The 18,710-nt window shown below is 42.2% G+C and overlaps 1 protein-coding gene across 1 annotated transcript in view; it reads left to right on the forward strand.

The window, feature by feature from the left end:
* mfsd2b (major facilitator superfamily domain containing 2B) overlaps positions 1 to 18,710 on the forward strand; it is an 83,256-nt gene that overhangs the window by 54,826 nt on the left and 9,720 nt on the right. Inside the window, exons 11-13 of the mRNA XM_033022069.1 lie at positions 4,269 to 4,381; positions 13,302 to 13,445; positions 14,726 to 14,902. Of these exons, the coding sequence (XP_032877960.1) occupies positions 4,269 to 4,381; positions 13,302 to 13,445; positions 14,726 to 14,902 (434 nt within the window). The remainder of the gene's footprint in view (positions 1 to 4,268; positions 4,382 to 13,301; positions 13,446 to 14,725; positions 14,903 to 18,710) is intronic.

Genomic DNA, 18,710 nt, shown 5'->3' on the forward strand with positions numbered 1-18,710 from the left:
TTGGTTACACGTTTAAGGGCTGACCTTCCTGTAGTTGTGAATGACTTCACCCAAAAGGTTGGAATTCAGTCCCACTGGAGTTCTGTTCCTATTATGATCAGGCAAAAACTCAAAGAAAGCTGCCCAACTGGGAAGGGCGATAAGGGTATCACTGATGGAACATATCTCCTGAAAAGTCTAAACTGAAACAGAGTTTATCATTCAGTTGCGTAAAATGTTCATGAAGTTGGATAACAGTGCACTGACAATCTTTCTATTTGTTCTGCTTTCTTGTACCGAGCAGAGAAAACCACTCGTATATAGAAAATAATTCAACATTTAGCACTAAATTTAGTCCAAACACTAGAGAGCAGCCCTGAGCTACAATCTACCTCATTGGAGACCCTTGAGCTATCTTTAATCAGACTTTACTACACTTTATTTTGCACTAAATGTTATTCACATTATTCTGTTTATCATGTATCCACTGGGATCTCTTCTGGGGTAGGGGTGACCTGTACAAAAGGGACGGGTTACACCTTAACTGGAGGGGGACCGACATTTGAGCAGGCAGGTTTGCCAGGGCTACATGTGTGGGTTTAAACTAAATAGTGGGGGGGATGGATTGACAAATTGGGAGTATAAAGATGTAGTTGAAGGGGAAGTGAGTACAGGAAAAATTACAAAAGATTCTCGAATTAATGGGAAGGAAAGTTCGAGAAGGGATAAAAGAGTAAGGTCAGGGCCAATTGCGAGCGGTGCGAGGGGGGACGTGAATACAGAGGTCAAAGTGTTGTATATGAATGCATGAATTATAAGAAATAAAGTGGATGAGCTTGAGGCTCAGTTAGAAATTGGCAACTATGATGTTGTGGGAATTACAGACATGGCTGGGAACTGAATATCCAAGGGTATACCTCTTATCGAAAAGACAGACAGGTGGGCAGAGGGGGTGGGGTAACTCTGTTGGTGAGGAATGAAATTCAGTCCCTTGCAAGGGGCGACATTGAAACAAGAGATGTGGAGTCAGTATGGATAGAACTAAGGAATTGTAAGGGTAAAAATATCCTAATGGGACTTATCTACAGGCCCCCAAACAGTAGCCTGGGCAGAGGGTGCAAGTTGAATCTGGACTTAAAATTTGCATGTAGCAAAGGTAATGCTGTGGTTGTTATGGGAGATTTCAACATGCAGGTAGACTGGGAAAATCAGGTTGGTACTGGACCCCAAGAAAGTGACTTTGTAGAGTGCCTTCGTGATGGATTCTGAGAGCAGCTTGTATTGGAGCCTACCAGGGAGAAGGCAATTCTGGATTTAGTGTTATGTAATGAACCAGATTTGATAAAGGAACTTGAGGTTAATGAGCCATTAGGAGGTAGTGACCATAATATGGTCAGGTTTAATCAACAATTGGAGAGGGAGAAGGGTAGATCGGAGGTGTCAGTGTTACAGTTGAATAAAGGGGACTATGGGGCCATGAGGGATGAGCTGGCCAAAGTTGACTGGAAAGATACACTAGCAGAGATGACAGTGGAACAACAATGGCAGGTATTTCTAGGAATTATACAGAAGGTGCAGGATCAGTTCATTCCTAGGAGGAAGAAAGATTCCAAGGGAAGTAAGGGGCGACTGTGGCTGACAATGGACGTCAGGGACAGTATAAAAATAAAAGAGAAGAAGTACAACACAGCAAAGATGAGCGGGAAGCAAGAGGATTGGGTAATGTTTAAAGAGCAACAGAAGATAACCAAAAAGACAATACGGGGAGAAAAGATGAGGTATGAAGGTAAGCTAGCCAAGAATATAAAGGAGGATAGTAAAAGCTTCTTCAGGTATGTGAAGAGAAAAAAATTAGTTAAGACCAAAGTTGGACCCTTGAAGACCGAAAAAGGTGAATTTATTATGGGGAACAAGGAAGTGGCAGATGAGTTGAACAGGTACTTTGGATCCGTCTTCACTGAGGAGGACACTAACAATCTTCCTAATGTACTAGTGGCCAGAGGATCTGGGGTGACGGAGGAATTGAAGGAAATCCACATTAGGCAGGAAATGGTGTTGGGTAGACTGATGGGACTGAAAGCTGATAAATCCCCAGGGCCTGATGATCTGCATCCCAGGATACTTAAGGAAGTGGCTCTAGAAATCGTGGATGCATTGGTGATAATTTTCCAATATTCTATAGACTCAGGATCAGTTCCTGTGGATTGGAGGGTAGCTAATGTTATCCCACTTTTTAAGAAAGGTGGGAGAGAAAAAACAGGGAATTATAGACCAGTTAGCCTGACATCGGTGGTGGGGAAGATACTAGAGTCTATTATAAAAGATGAAATAGCCACACATTTGTATAGCAGTAACATGATTTGTCCGAGTCAGCATGGATTCACGAAGGGGAAATCATGCTTGACTAATCTTCTGGAATTTTTTGACGATGTAACTAGGAAAATGGACAAGGGAGAGCCAGTGGATGTAGTGTACCTGGATTTTCAGAAAGCATTTGATAAGGTTCCACATAGGAGATTAGTGGGCAAAATTAGGGTACATGGTATTGGGGGTAGAGTGCTGACATGGATAGAAAATTGGTTGGCAGACAGGAAACAAAGAGTAGGGATTAACGGCTCTCTTTCAGAATGGCAGGCAGTGACTAGTGGGGTACTGCAAGACTCTGTGCTAGGACTGCAGCTATTTACAAAATACATCAATGATTTGGATGAAGGGATTCAAAGTAACATTAGCAAATTTGCAGATGACACAAAGCTGGTGGCAGTGTGAACTGTGAGGAGGATGCTATGAGAATGCAGGGTGACTTGGACAGGTTGGGGGAGTGGGCAGATGCATGGCAGATGAAGTTTAATGTGGATAAATGTGAGGTTATCCACTATGGTAGCAAAAACAGGAAGGCAAATTACTATCTAAATGGCGTCAAGTTGGGAAAAGGGGAAGAACAATGGGATCTGGAGGTCCTAGTTCATCAGTCTATGAAAGTAAGCATGCAGGTACAGCAGGCAGTGAAGAAAGCGAATGGCATGTTGGCCTTTATAACAAGAGGAGTCGAGTATAGGAGCAAAGAGGTCCTTCTGCAATTATACAGGGCCCTAGTAAGACCACACCTGGAGTATTGTGTGCAGTTTTGTTCCCCTAATTTGAGGAAGGACATTCTTGCTAGTGAGGGAGTGCAGCGTAGGTTTACAAGGTTAATTCCCGGGATGGCGAGACTGTCATATGCTGAGAGAATGGAGCGACTGGGCTTGTACACTCTGGAGTTTAGAAGGATGAGAGGATATGTTATTGAAACATATAAGATTGTTAAGGGTTTGAACATGCTAGAGGCAGGAAACATGTTCCCGATGTTGGGGGCGTCCAGAACCAGGGGCCACAGTTTAAGAATAAGGGGTAAGCCATTTAGAACAGAGACGAGGAAACACTTTTTCTCACAGAGAGTTGTGAGTCTGTGGAATTCTCTGCCTCAGTGGAGGCCGGTTCTCTGGATACTTTCAAGAGAGAGATAGATAGAGCTCTTAAAGATAGCAGAGTCAGGGGATATGGGGAGAAGGCAGGAACGGGGTACTGATTGGGGATGATTAGACATGATCACATTGAATGCCGGTGCTGACTCGAAGGGCCAAATTGCCTACTCCTGCACCTATCGTCTATTGTCTATTATCTATTTGTACACTGTGGATGGTAGACACAAATGTTGGAGTAATCTGGCGGGACAGGCAGCATCACTGGAGAGAAGGAATGGGTAATGTTTCGGGTTGAGACCCTTCAGACTAATGTCAGGGGAGTCGGCGGGACAGAGATATAATGTAGTCAGAGACAGTAAGACTGATGGGAGAACTGGGAAAGGGAGGGAATGGAGAGAGATGGAAAACAAGAGCTATTTGAAGTTAAAGAAGTCAATGTTCATACCGCTGGGGTGTAAGCTACCCAAGCGAAATATGAGGTCCTGTTCCTCCAATTTGCACTGGGCCTCACTCTAACAATGGAGGAGGCCCAGGTCAGATTGGGAATGGGAAGGGAGTTAAAGTGCTGAGCAACCGGGAGATCAGGTAGGTTAAGGCGGACTGTGCGGAGGTTGTTCAGCGAAACGATCGCCGAGCTGCGGATGGCTCGATTGTAATCATGTAATGTCTTTCTGCTGACTGGTTACCACGCAACAAAAGCTTTTCACTGTACCTCGGTACATGTGACAGTAAACTAAATAGCACAGGAAAACATTAGTGTTAACCTATTGCCCTAACATAACAATGCATACTTGTCAATTTTGTTGTGCTCTTTCCTGTTCACAGTGGATTATTCCATTTTTAATTATGATGGTTTCCATTCCAAATAACCTGATTGTATTCTACGTGGTGGCGGTCTCCTCAGGTCTCAGCGTAGCTTCATATTTCCTTTTGCTGTGGTAAGTAACTTGGATTTATTTACTTGATTTAAGCTTCATGCAAGCAGTGATTGGCTTGGTAACTTCTCCCACATATAAATACATTCATTGTGTAATAACACCTTACTGTAAATACCTCACTTTTTCTATAGAACAGCCTCTTACCTTATAACCATATAACAATTACAGCACGGAAACAGGCCATCTCGACCCTTCTAGTCCGTGCCGAACATGTATTCTCCCCTAGTCCCATATACCTGCGCTCAGACCATAACCCTCCATTCCTTTCCCGTCCATATAACTATCCAATTTATTTTTAAATGATAAAAACGAACCTGCCTCCACCACGTTCACTGGAAGCTCATTCCACACAATCACCACTCTCTGAGTAAAGAAGTTCCCCCTCATGTTACCCCTAAACTTATGTCCCTTAATTCTCAAGTCATGTCCCCTTGTTTGAATCTTCCCTACTCTCAGTGGGAAAAGCTTATCCACGTCAACTCTGTCTATCCCTCTCATCATTTTAAAGACCTCTATCAAGTCCCCCCTTAACCTTCTGTGCTCCAAAGAATAAAGCCCTAACTTGTTCAACCTTTCTCTGTAACTTAGTTGCTGAAACCCAGGCAACATTCTAGTAAATCTCCTCTGTACTCTCTCTATTTTGTTGATATCCTTCCTATAATTAGGCGACCAAAATTGTACCCCATACTCCAGAATTGGCCTCACCAATGCCTTGTACAATTTTAACATTACATCCCAACTTCTATACTCAATGCTCTGATTTATAAAGGCCAGCACACCAAAAGCTTTCTTTACCACCCTATCTACATGAGATTCCACTTTCAGGGAACTGTGCACAGTTATTCCCAGATCCCTCTGTTCACCTGCATTCTTCAATTCCCTACCATTTACCATGTACGTCCTATTTTGATTTGTCCTGCCAAGATGTAGCACCTCACACTTATCAGCATTAAACTCCATCTGCCATCTTTCAGTCCACTCTTCCAACTGGCAGAAATCTCTCTGTAGACTTTGAAAATCTACTTCATTATCCACAACCCCACCTATCTTAGTATCATCTGCATACTTACTAATCTAATTTATCACACCATCATCCAGATCATTGATGTACATGACAAACAACAGTGGACCCAACACAGATCCCTGTGGCACCCCACTAGTCACTGGCCTCCAACCTGACAAACAACCATCCACCATTACTCTCTGGCATCTCCCATTCAGCCACTGTTGAATCCATCTTGCTACTCCACCATTAATACCCAACCATTGAACCTTCTTAACCAACCTTCCATGAGGAACCTTGTCAAAGGCCTTACTGAAGTCCATATATACAACATCCACTGCTTTACCCTCATCAATTTCCCGAGTAACCTCTTCAAAAAATTCAAGAAGATTTGTCAAACATGACCTTCCAGGCACAAATCCATGTTGACTGTTCCTAATCAGACCCTGTTTATCCAGATGCTTATATATATTATCTCTAATTATCCTTTCCATTAATTTGCCCACCACTGACGTCAAACTAACAGGTCTATAATTGCTAGGTTTACTCTTAGGCCCCTTTTTAAACAATGGAACAACATGCGCAGTACGCCAATCCTCCGGCACTATTCCCGTTTCTAATGACATTTGAAATATTTCTGTCATAGCCCCTGCTATTTCTACACTAACTTCCCTCAATGTCCTAGGGAATATCCTGTCTGGACCTGGAGACTTATCCACTTTTATATTTCTCAAAAGTGTCAGTACTTCCTCTTCTTTGAATCTCATAGTTTCCATAGCTACTCTACTTGTTTCCCTTACCTCACATAATTCAATATCCTTCTCCTTGGTGAATACCGAAGAAAATAAATTGTTCAATATCTCCCCCATCTCTTTTGGCTCTGCAGATAGCTGTCCACTCTGACTATCTAATGGACCAATTTTATCCCTCGTTATCCTTTTGCTATTAATATAGCTGTAGAAACCCTTTGGGTTTACTTTCACCTTACTTGCCAAAGCAACCTCATATCTTCTTTTAGCTTTTCTAATTTCTTTCTTAAGATTCTTTTTACATTCTTTATACTCCTCAAGCACCTCATTTACTCCATGCTGCCTATAATTATTGTAGATCTCCCTCTTTTTCCGAACCAAGTGTCCAATTTCCCTTGAAAACCATGGCTCTTTCCGATTTTTACTATTTCCTTTCAACCGAACAGGGACATAAAGATTCTGTACTCTTAAAATTTCACCTTTAAATGTACTCCATTTCTCTTCCACATCTTTCCCATAAAACAAAATGTCCCAATTTACTCCTTTTAAATCCTTTCGCATCTCCTCAAAGTTAGCCTTCCTCCAATCACAAATCTCAACCCTAGGTCCAGTTCTGACCCTCTCCATAATTATATTGAAACTAATGGTATTGTGATCACTGGTCCCGAACTGTTCCCCAACGCATACCTCTGCCACCTGACCCGTCTCATTTCCTAACAGGAGGTCCAGCACCGCCCCTTCTCTAGTAGGTACTTCTATGTATTGCTGCAAAAAACTATCCTGCACACATTTTACAAACTCCAACCCATCCAGCCCATTTACAGAATGTGTTTCCCAGTCTATGTGTGGAAAATTGAAATCTCCCACAATCACTACCTTGTGCTTACTACTAATATCTGCAATCTCCTTACATATTTGCTCTTCCAATTCTCGTTCCCCATTTGGCGGTCTATAATACACCCCTATAAGTGTTGCTACCCCTTTCCCATTTCTCAGTTCCACCCAAATAGCCTCCCTAGACGAGCCCTCTAATCTATCCTGCCAAAGCACTGCTGTAATATCTTCCCTGATAAGCAATGCAACACCTCCACCTCTTGCCCCTCCAATTCTATCACACCTGAAGCAACGAAATCCTGAAATATTTAGTTTCCAATCACCTTGTTTTTCTATCTGTCCTAAATTCAGCACTATTGACAATATTTATTCAGTTTTGAAGCTCATATCTCAAATCTAATTTCCTTTTTATACGTTTGCAATAAAAATTTCAATTATCTAAACAACATACAGTATTTCCAAATTTATGATGGAGGAAATGGTGAAGTCTAAGCTGGTTCTTCTTCAGGTTTTGGTTTTGATCATTCTTCCAAGGGTTTCTATTTGTTCTGCTTTCTTGTACCTAGCAGAAAAGCAGACAAAGAAAGCCAACACCTTTATTTCTACAAAAGTATTTGGCACATCGCCGAATGCTTTACTGAACTTCTACAGGTGTACAGTGGAGAGTATACATGCAGGTTGCATCACAACCTGGTTCAGTAATTCGTACATGCGGCTACAGAAAATGGTACAGCCTATTCCATTATGGGTACTCACCTCCCCATTATTGAAGGGATCTTCGGGAAGTGATACATCAAGAAGGCAGCTTATATCATGATAGATACACACCACCTAGGCCTCACTGCCTTCTTTCTGCTGCTACAATTGGGAAGAAAGTACAGGAGCATGAGTATTATTATCTCCAAGTTAAAGAACTACTTCCCATCACTCATCAGGTTCTTCAAGCACTTTCCACAACTGTAACCACAAGCCTACAGTAGTAGTAAGCCACTACGGACTTTTCATAACTGTTGCTGCTCAACATGCATTAGATTTTTGCACTGTCATGATGTGGTTTACTTAAAATAACTGATAATTTATAGTATATTTATTTGCCGTTCCATCAATTGTGCCTGTAAAGCAACAGCAAACAGTTTTGTTTGGCTTATTGTCGATGCATATCTATCCATCCATATCCGTCATATCCTTCTTATCTATATAAACTTAAAACTCTGATCGTGTGTGTGTGTGTGTGTGTGTGTGTGTGATCACATCTGCTCGAAAAAACGATGCCCTAACGGTAAAAAATTTACATATTCCTGTAGAGTTTTATCCCGTGGAGTCCAAAATTGTCTTATCTGAAAAGTTAATACTTTCTTTCTCGTGTTATTTATGAAAATGTTCACAAATCTGAAATATCTTTGAAAATAAATGAGCCAATGGTGTCACAATGTCACGATGGCGTGACACCGCAGGCCGCCCCCCACCCCGCAACTGCGTGTTGAGGGGATGGGACCCAACACTCCCACTTGGTCTAGTAACTATTAAAACTCTGATCTTGTATGTGGATGTGTGTCTGTGTGTGTATAACCACATCTTCTCGAACAAAAAGACACGCTAATAGTAAAATGTTTACATATTCCGTTAGGGATTTATCCCTTGGAGTTCAAAATTGTCTTATCTGAAAAATTTGTGCATTATTTCTCGAGTTCTTAATCAAAATGTTCAAAAATCTGAAAAAACTTGGAAAAAGATAACTGCTTATTCCCTGTGTTTACAGCTTTGACGTCACAATGAGATTGTAGCCCTGCTCGCAGTATTGTTGCTATCCAAGTACACTGAGTCCTGCTAGCCCTAGCAAATGCAGTTGCTTTTTTTTTATACTCACAGTACACTGAGTTCTGCTAGCTAGCAAATGCAGTTGCATTTTTTTTTAAGTTTAAAAATGAGGGAGGGTGAATAAGGCAAAACGAACAGCTCCTGCGCAGTTGTCAGCTATGTGTGAGTGGTGAAATATTGCTTTGGGGAACAGGTTGCGTTGGGGGACCAGGCCTCCCGTGGGGGCTATGGGTGAGTGGTGGAATATTGCGTTGGGGAATGGGTTGTGTTGGGGGACCAGGCCTCCCGTGTGACAGGTACCCAACGGGTCCCACTTGGTCTGGTATACCTATAAATGTCTGATCTTGTATGTCTGTATGTATGTTTGTTTTGTATCTTCCTCAAAACACTACGATTTGGCGCTTAAATTTTTACATATTCTAACTCACATTTTTACCATTCACGCCGTTCTCAGGTTCACAAGATTTCATCCTATATTTCACAAGTTATTCACAATTAAAGCTTTAAAACCTCAGCCTCATGCCTGTCTGCTTCAAAGGGATCTTGTTTGAGGGCCTCTAAAATTGAGGGGCCTCTGCTTGATCTTGGTTTGGGGGTCTCTAAAATTGAAATTGGCCTGGGACTCAGTTCATCTATGAGAGAGCCTGGCCTAAACTGCCATCCAGGGAGATAGTGAGAGGGAGGGGGAGAGAGGGAGAGAGGGAGAGGGAGAGAATGAGAGGGAGAGAGGGAAGGAGAGTGGTAGAGAGTGTTGCGCAGGCCGGTTCATGGGCTCGCCGGCCTCCTGTATTTTCTGCGGCAAGGTAGAGACCGTGTTCCACGTGTATATGGAATGTGTGAGGTTGCTGCCCCTGTACGAATATCTGAAGGGGCTGATCCTCAAGTTCTGGTTGCATTTTAGTCCCATGATCCTGGTGTTTGGACACAAGGCAGGGAGTGGGGAGGGACGATCGGGGGGAGGGATCTCCCTGTGGGTTTGATCCTGGGCCAGGCCAAGATGCCCATTTGCGGATCCCCCCCACCCCGCCCCCCACCCCCCCGCCTCCCACCCCTCCTCGGTCCCCGCACACTGCCCCCTCCCTCCAGCCCCCGCCCCCCAACGTGAGGACGATTGATTGCCTCCATAAATTCCATAATTTTCCTTGTGGGGGGTGATGGGGGTGATTGTCTCTGGGGCCGCCTGTCTCCGGGATGAGCGCCGACCCCGTGCCCCCCCCCCCCCCCCCCACATTGAGGGATGGGGCCCAACAGGTCCCACTTAGTCTAGAACAAACTCATCCACCATATCAAATAGTTGTGTTTGGGGTAGTTGGCCAGGATATGGCTACATTAAATCCTTCAGTGGCTTCAGCGGTAACTGAGAGTGGTGCAAATGCCTCTGGTGACTGCAAAGAATATCATTACTAGATAATGTTCTATCAAAACCCCTCATTGTTTTACTTGTCGCTCAACTTTTCTCAAAGCTGTTAGGCAACCTTTTCTGATGTAAGGAGAATAATCCCAGCTTCTTAATTCGACCTACGTAAATGTCACCCCTCATCCCTGGCTTTACCCCTCAGTATCCCATCTCAGGCCTTGATGTCTATCCTGAAGTGTGGTACCCAGAATTGTCACGTTAATACAGTTAATGTCTAATCAATTCATTAGATAGGTTTATCATTCATTTCATGCATCGTTTTGCAAGGTCTATTTTTCAAACCTGTTATTCCTTATGCTTCCTTAAGCTTCATCAACTTGCCCTGCCACCTTCAAGCATTTATGAATATTTATAAATAACAGTGTTCTCTGCATTTACACCTTCCAGCCTCAAAATAAAACCAATTTTACTGCATGTACAATGTTTCTAGTATAATGTTACCCTAGGGAAGATAATCCACTTTTTTACTAGTAAAATGTGCACATGAAACTTTTTCTCACATTGCCTCATGATGTAGGTGGGTATTTGGCCCATCAAGTCTACCTAGCTGTCAATGCTTTGGGAAGCAAGAATACAAAAAAATGTTAACTCAAATCCAAGACTATTTTAGAATCCAGATGTGGGCGTATAACTTGTACTGAAGATCTTGCTCATTTGTTTCTTTGGTATCCTGCTGTAAATGATCATTGTTTGTGAGAACAAACAGTGCTACTTATCATGTCAAAACATTCTGTAAAGTATACAGGAAATAAGCTCAGGGCTATTCATCTGTAACAACTAAACAGGGGGCACATTTAGGCCTGGATGATTCAGAGGCTGAATTATGGAACTCATCCGTTGCCCTTAGGGTGTATATGCTTTACCAATAGGTAACTCATTTTTACCTTCCAATATTTAAAAAACGGAGAATGCACACCAATGCAGTTTGCAAAAGACAAAGAGTCTGTCCCAGCTTTCAGAGATTATTCCCAGCAGTTCCATTCCTTCACTTATCTTTTCACACATGCCTACAACCTCACCTCTGCTTTTCCACCTACTCACCCAACTGCCGTAACTTACAGTAATCAATTAACCAACCAGCAATCTTTGGGTGGGAGGAAATTGGAGTACTTGGGTGAATCCCATGTAGTCACAGGAAGGATGTGCAAACTTCCCAGATAGCACCCTGTGCTGCTGCTGCTGGACATGTATTTCTCTTGGGCTCCTTTTACCATCACCAGAACTTTGAAAAAACGCTGTAATTTGTGCAAGTAGCATGTCTACCTTATTTAATCTATATTTACAATTGTGTATCGGGTGGAGCCTTGACGAAGTTCCTACCTTACCCATTTAGATGACAAAATGTCTCTAAGATTTTTCTCAACAAGCAGAAAATACTACATTGAAAGGTGTTACAGTTCACTTTAAAAATGTGTGGCAGGTGCACTGTTGCTGATCAATTTATGACTATTGGCAGATCAATTTACCTCATGGGATAAATAAAGTTGTTTCGTATTGTATTGTAACAATTCCATAGGCAACAGTAAGGAGCTCCATGCTCTGCAGGGTAGAAGTCAGGGACATGCAGGAGGTCACAGGCTGCAGGATTGACCTCTTGCTCTGTCCCAAGTTTCAACATTCTGTCCAGTGACAGGCCACAAGCTTCTGTCCAACCTCACAGCTTTACACCAGCTGCCACTGCTGCATCTTTTATCTTACGTTTTTGCATTGGGGATGTGGACTGAGGCTGAGCAAGCATCTAATCGATCTTTATCTGGTCCTAATTGATCTGGCTCCAATTGCCTTGAAAAGGTGGTTGTGAGCTGCTTCTTTGAATGGTTGCAGTCCTTGAGCTGTGGCTATATCCCAGTCCTGTTAGTGAGAGTGAATGTGATGGCGATGGAACAGCGATTGAATTTCCAAAACAGGATGGTGGGCGATTTGGAGGCAACTTCCAATTGGCAATGTTTCCATACTTTTGCTGCTCTTGGCCTTCCAGCTGCCAGAGGTTGTGAGTTTGGAAAGTACAGTCTAATGAATCTTGGTCAGTTGCTGCAGTGCATCCTGCAGATGGTACAAAGTGCTACTGCTGTGCATGGTTGTGATTTCAAGCAGGCTGTATGGTGTCGAGCTTCTTGAATGTTGTTGAAGCCACAATCATCCAGGCAAATGCATCGAGTGCAAATCCTCTTTGAAAAGCCCTTCAACAGCACAGATTATCAGAAGGCCACGACGGCGATCCAGGGGATGACCCTTTCTTTTCACTCCCTACAGCCTGGACATCACTCATGCCCACTGCATTGATGATTGTTTGACACATTCTCTCATGCACGCTCCAGTCCACTGTCTTTCAAACTTAGGTAACATTAAACAGAAATCAGAATAAATCAATTTAAAATTTTACATTAAATCTTTTTTTTTCTTGAATTAAAATGCATTTTCTATAAAAGGCAATATAAATTGAACCAAGAGACTAAATAAAATACTTAGGTTGTCTCAAAGCTCTCTATAACTTATCTACCTCAATTGGAACCATTGATTCTGATTCAAATCATTATTCTCTTATAAATAAGATATTTGTACATGTTTTTGGAAAAAAATCTTCCGTCTGGACATTTAATCCATGGGAAAAGAACAGCATTTCTACTACTGCAGTAACCTTGCACATGTCACAGTCTGACACATCTGGCAAACCAACCTGGACTGATGATGGGTTGGTTGCAGATAAAAGTGGGGAAAGAATGAGGCAGAATGGCAGACCACTTTCTCACCCCAGTCACAAACTCAGATGATTTATGTGTACAGTTCTTCACAAAGGTGCCAGGAATCTTGTCAAAATGTGGCCACCGCAGCTGTTTCTAAATTGCTCCATTGGTGGGCACAGTGGGAGATTTTTACGATGTGCAGATTTTCGGGCCCATTACACACAATGGAATACCATTTTTTAAATTCCAATCAGCATCATCAATCTGGGTAGTCAAAGTAAATGAGCAATTCTACACAATAAATGACAGTTGCATTCTCAAGTAAAGAATGTGCGGCCATTTTGTCATTGTGCAACTTGAGAATATTATTCTTTGCAAATATCCTACATAAATATCTGTTTGTTTTTCATTGCAGGTCCTTGCTGCCGGATGTCGTTGATGATTTTAGACTTAAAAACCCATTCATAAAAGGACTAGAACCTATATTTTGTTCATTTTACGTTTTCTTCACTAAGTTTGCTGCTGGTGTTTCTCTTGGGTTCTCAACACTGAGCCTTGAGTAAGTGTTTTGTATACAGCTCGTCATTTCGCTCCTTACTACACAGATCTCATTAATTCCCCAGTGCACTAAATTGAATAGGAACACGTTAAAGATACGTTCCTTTTTAATTTTATGATATATGGAGAATAATTTTAGGTATATGCAGGTGTAGAATTCACACTCATCAAGGTGCAGAGTGGAGATTTCTCATCATGCTAACTCAATTCCAGTCGACAGTCTCGACCTGAAACGTCACCTATCCATGTCCTCAGAGATACTGCTTGACCCGCTGAGATACTCCAGCACTTTTGTGTTACATGCAAGATTCCAGCATCGGCAGTTCCTTGTGTCCACTTCTCTCAATCCCATTCTTATCCTGCCCTGCATCAATGCTATCACAGTTAACTTAGACATCTTTTGATAATGACTGCTTTTTACTATCCATTCACTGATACAATTCAAAGGAAAGGCAATAGGATGATACATTATAGAGTGAAAGTAACTGTGGCATTGGCAGTTTAGTAATTTAGTCAAAATTGGTTGATACATTCCAATTTGATGTTTAATGGCAATATTTACTTTGACTTCATTCACCTAAAGGGGCTGTCCCACTTGGGCGACCTAATTGGCGAGTTTAGAAAAAATGATATGTTGAAGACCTCCTTCGACTATGTAGAAGACCTCCTTCTACCTCCTTCGACTATATTGAAGACCAGCTTCGACTAGCTACGACTAGCTACGACTAACTTCGGGAAAATTGGACACCGAATAGTGGAGTGAAGACGACCTTCTTTGATCTCCTTCAACCTCCCTTCGACCTCCCTTCATCTATGATGAAGACTATCTACGACTACCTTCGACCACCTTCGACTACCCTTGATTACCTATGATTAACATGCCGACCTACTACGACCCACTACAACTAAACCTATGAGTAAAAAAAGTATTGATTTTTTCCATGGCAACCTTTTTTTACTTGCGGGCATTTTTTTAACACCGCAACCTAGCTGAGGCCTCGAGCACGCGGAGACCACTCTCGCGCATGAAGGAGAGTTACGAAGACCTCCTACGACCTCGTGTCGACCATTGCTGCGAGTATGAGTCGAGGGCAAACTCGCCAGCACTCGCGGATTAGGTCGCCCAAGTGGGACAGGCCCATAACTCTTGCAAGTACTTTGAAATAACACTTCCAATACCAATTATCTCTGGTTCATATTGTTGAGAGTCATGCTGTGAGAAATGTATACACAAGAATAGATGTCCAAAAAGTATTACAGTGAGACCTGTTTGTGTTCTAGTTTTGCAGGCTATGAGACTGGAGCATGCACTCAGCCCCCTCCTGTGGCTTTCACCCTGAAACTGTTAGTGGGAGCAGCACCTACAGGACTAATAGTCATTGGGTTATTGATATTCCAGTTTTACCCAATAACAGAAGAAGTCCGAATGAGAAATAAATTGGCACTCCAAGAGCTAAGGTACATATTTATTGACTGTGGAATTGGTTGTTTAAAGTAGGAGACAAATGTTTGAAAGTCCTGTTTCTGTTTAGAGGTAATAATTCCTCTTGAGTAATGGCACTGAGTAGGTGGTACCACACTCGCCATCAACTATATTCCCACTCAATATTCAGTTTGTTAAAGTAAACAAAAACCAAAGGGTGGAGGGTATTGGGCTGCAGGTGGCTGGTGAGATGTTGTTATGTTTCGTGTTCAGCCCTGACAGTAAATTTCTACCTCCTGTGGTTTATAGACCTAGTTACCATAATGTGTTCAGAATATGAGATAATTATATCTAGTGTGATTTCTAAGTAGGACATCTTTAAAAACTGAAATTGAGTTACTTGATACATTAATATTGACTATATTGAAACAATGGACCTTCTTTCAATAATAATGCAATTAAAGAGCTTGTATTCTGTACGAGGTGTAATCTGGTTTTGTCCTACCACGCAGAGATTGAATTAAAAGAAAATAGGTCTCTAAAATATCAAAACGACTAGGATTTATGGTTGCCTGGTAACCAATGGCAGCTAAAGTGGCAATAGTGGGCTGATTGGTGCGTACTGCTGACTAAAATAAATGCTGTGCAAGCCATTTATCTGTAATTATAATTATGCCTTATGAAGACCATTGTGAGTTTTTAAATCAGAAGCTGAAGTATTTGCTACCACCATAGTACTCATAGGCCAGAGAATGGGAGCAGTTACTGTAGATTAGTATGTCTTTACTATATATATATATATATATATATATATATATATATATATATATATATATATATATATATATATATATATATAACCACACAGATTATGCATGCTACACATTCCTTATGTAGTCCAGTTCAGATCTTCATCCCGACCCTGGGCACAGCCGTTCCTATAAGCCGGTGCATCACTCTCTCTCTTTAGATTTGAAGCGGACCAAGGGGATGAAAGCACGTTGTGTTCCCTCTGCTTGTGCTGCAATAAAGACTATGAGTTCTAACCTCTATGTGTGAGTCTGATCATTCAACATGATCAGAGATCACGGACCCATTACTCGCCTAGTTGGTTTCAGTTTATTTTAGTCTGTTTTTTTGTCAGTTTGTTATTTTACTATGGCTGGCACACTTCGTAAGCCTGAACCATTAGTGTTCGATGGTGACCTCGCCAAGCATTGGCGCATCTTTGAAGAGTACTTCACCGTGAAAATCCATGCAGCGCATCATGCTGCAGCGCCAGACATTCGTGCCTCCATTCTCCTCAACCTGGCTGGTACAGAAGCCACTCGACGTGCCCGCAGATTCCACTATGCCCCGCTCATGTAGACGCTGCAGGTGTTCAAATAGTCCCGGCAGAATCTATAGATGACCCTGCCTGCCTGCTGAACAAGTTCAGACAGCTGTGTGAGCTAAGCACTAATCAGCTAATGGAGCGCCACAGATTATTTTCGCGCAGCCAAAGGCAAGGTGAGCCTGTTGAAGCCTATATCAGTTCTTTAAAGCACATCGCCAACCGATGCTATTTGAAAATCTGTGTGATAGTCTTATATGTGACAGACTGGTTTATATTATTCTCAATGACAAGGTGCGTGATGAACTTATTTGTGATGCAGATCTCACTCTGGAAAGGGCTGAGAATCGCTGTCGTGTTGCAGAAATGACAGACTCTCACACTAAATCTCTGGTGTTGGGTCCCCACCCTGCCTATGATGTAAATGTTGCCGGCATGTTTTATCAGGCCCAGCACCAGCCTTCACAAGTGCCCAGTAGATCGGGTGTCGGATTCATCAGTAATTGTGTGAACTGTGGAGGATCTCATGCAGGCATTCGTGAACAATGCCCGGCCTATGGAAAAGTTTGCTACTACTGTAAACTCAGAAACCATTTCATCCGCTGCTGCTGCTCGCGTGGGAACAGAGTGCAGACAAAGCAATCAGTGCACCTGCTACAGCAAGACAGCTCACAGTCAGAACCTTCCCACGTAACTCCCATATAACCATATAACAATTACAGCACGGAAACAGGCCATCTCGACCCTTCTAGTCCGTGCCGAACACGTATTCTCCCCTAGCCCCATATACCTGCGCTCAGACCATAACCCTCCATTCCTTTCCCGTCCATATAACTCCAATTTATTTTTAAATGATAAAAACTAACCTGCCTCCACCACCTTCACTGGAAGCTCATTCCACATAGCCACCACTCTCTGAGTAAAGAAGTTCCCCCTCATGTTACCCCTAAACTTCAGTCCCTTAATTCTCAAGTCATGTCCCCTTGTTTGAATCTTCTCTACTCTCAGTGGGAAAAGCTTATCCACGTCAACTCTGTCTATCCCTCTCATCATTTTAAAGACCTCTATCAAGTCTCCCCTTAACCTTCTGCGCTCCAAAGAATAAAGCCCTAACTTGTTCAACCTTTCTCTGTAACTTAGTTGCTGAAACCCAGGCAACATTCTAGTAAATCTTCTCTGTACCCTCTCTATTTTGTTGACATCCTTCCTCTAATTAGGCGACCAAAATTGTACACCATACTCCAGAATTGGCCTCACCAATGCCTTGTACAATTTTAACATTACATCCCAACTTCTATAATCAATGCTCTGATTTATAAAGGCCAGCACACCAAAAGCTTTCTTCACCACCCTATCTACATGAGATTCCACTTTCAGGGAACTGTGCACAGTTATTCCCAGATCCCTCTGTTCACCTGCATTCTTCAATTCCCTACCATTTACCATGTACGTCCTATTTTGATTTGTCCTGCCAAGATGTAGCACCTCACACTTATCAGCGTTAAACTCCATCTGCCATCTTTCAGTCCACTCTTCCAACTGGCATAAATCTCTCTGTAGACTTTGAAAATCTACTTCATTATCCACAACCCCACCTATCTTAGTATCATCTGCATACTTACTAATCCAATTTACCACACCATCATCCAGATCATTGATGTACATGACAAACAACAGTGGACCCAACACAGATCCCTGTGGCACCCCACAAGTCACTGGCCTCCAACCTGACCAACAACCATCCACCATTACTCTCTGGCATCTCCCATTCAGCCACTGTTGAATCCATCTTGCTACTCCACCATTAATACCCAACCATTGAACCTTCTTAACCAACCTTCCATGAGGAACCTTGTCAAAGGCCTTACTGAAGTCCATATATACAACATCCACTGCTTTACCCTCATCAATTTCCCGAGTAATCTCTTCAAAAAATTCAAGAAGATTAGTTAAACATGACCTTCCAGGCACAAATCCATGTTGACTGTTCCTAATCAGACCCTGTTTATCCAGATGCTTATATATATTATCTCTAAGTATCTTTTCCATTAATTTGCCCATCACTGATGTCAAACTAACAGGTCTATAATTTCTAGGTTTACTCTTAGACCCCTTTTTAAACAATGGAACAACATGCGCAGTACGCCAATCCTCCGGCACTATTCCCGTTTCTAATGACAATTGAAATATTTCTATCATAGCCCCTGCTATTTCTACACTAACTTCCCTCAATGTCCTAGGGAATATCCTGTCCGGACCTGGAGACTTATCCACTTTTATATTTCTCAAAAGTGTCCGTACTTCCTCTTCTTTAAATCTCATAGTTTCCATAGCTACTCTACTTGTTTCCCTTACCTCATATAATTCAATATCCTTCTCCTTGGTGAATACCGAAGAAAAGAAATTGTTCAATATCTCCCCCATCTCTTTTGGCTCTGCAGATAGCTGTCCACTCTGACTCTCTAATGGACCAATTTTATCCCTCGTTATCCTTTTGCTATTAATATAGC

This window comes from Amblyraja radiata, chromosome 5 (genome assembly GCF_010909765.2).
Source record: "Amblyraja radiata isolate CabotCenter1 chromosome 5, sAmbRad1.1.pri, whole genome shotgun sequence".
Classification (NCBI taxonomy): domain Eukaryota; kingdom Metazoa; phylum Chordata; class Chondrichthyes; order Rajiformes; family Rajidae; genus Amblyraja; species Amblyraja radiata.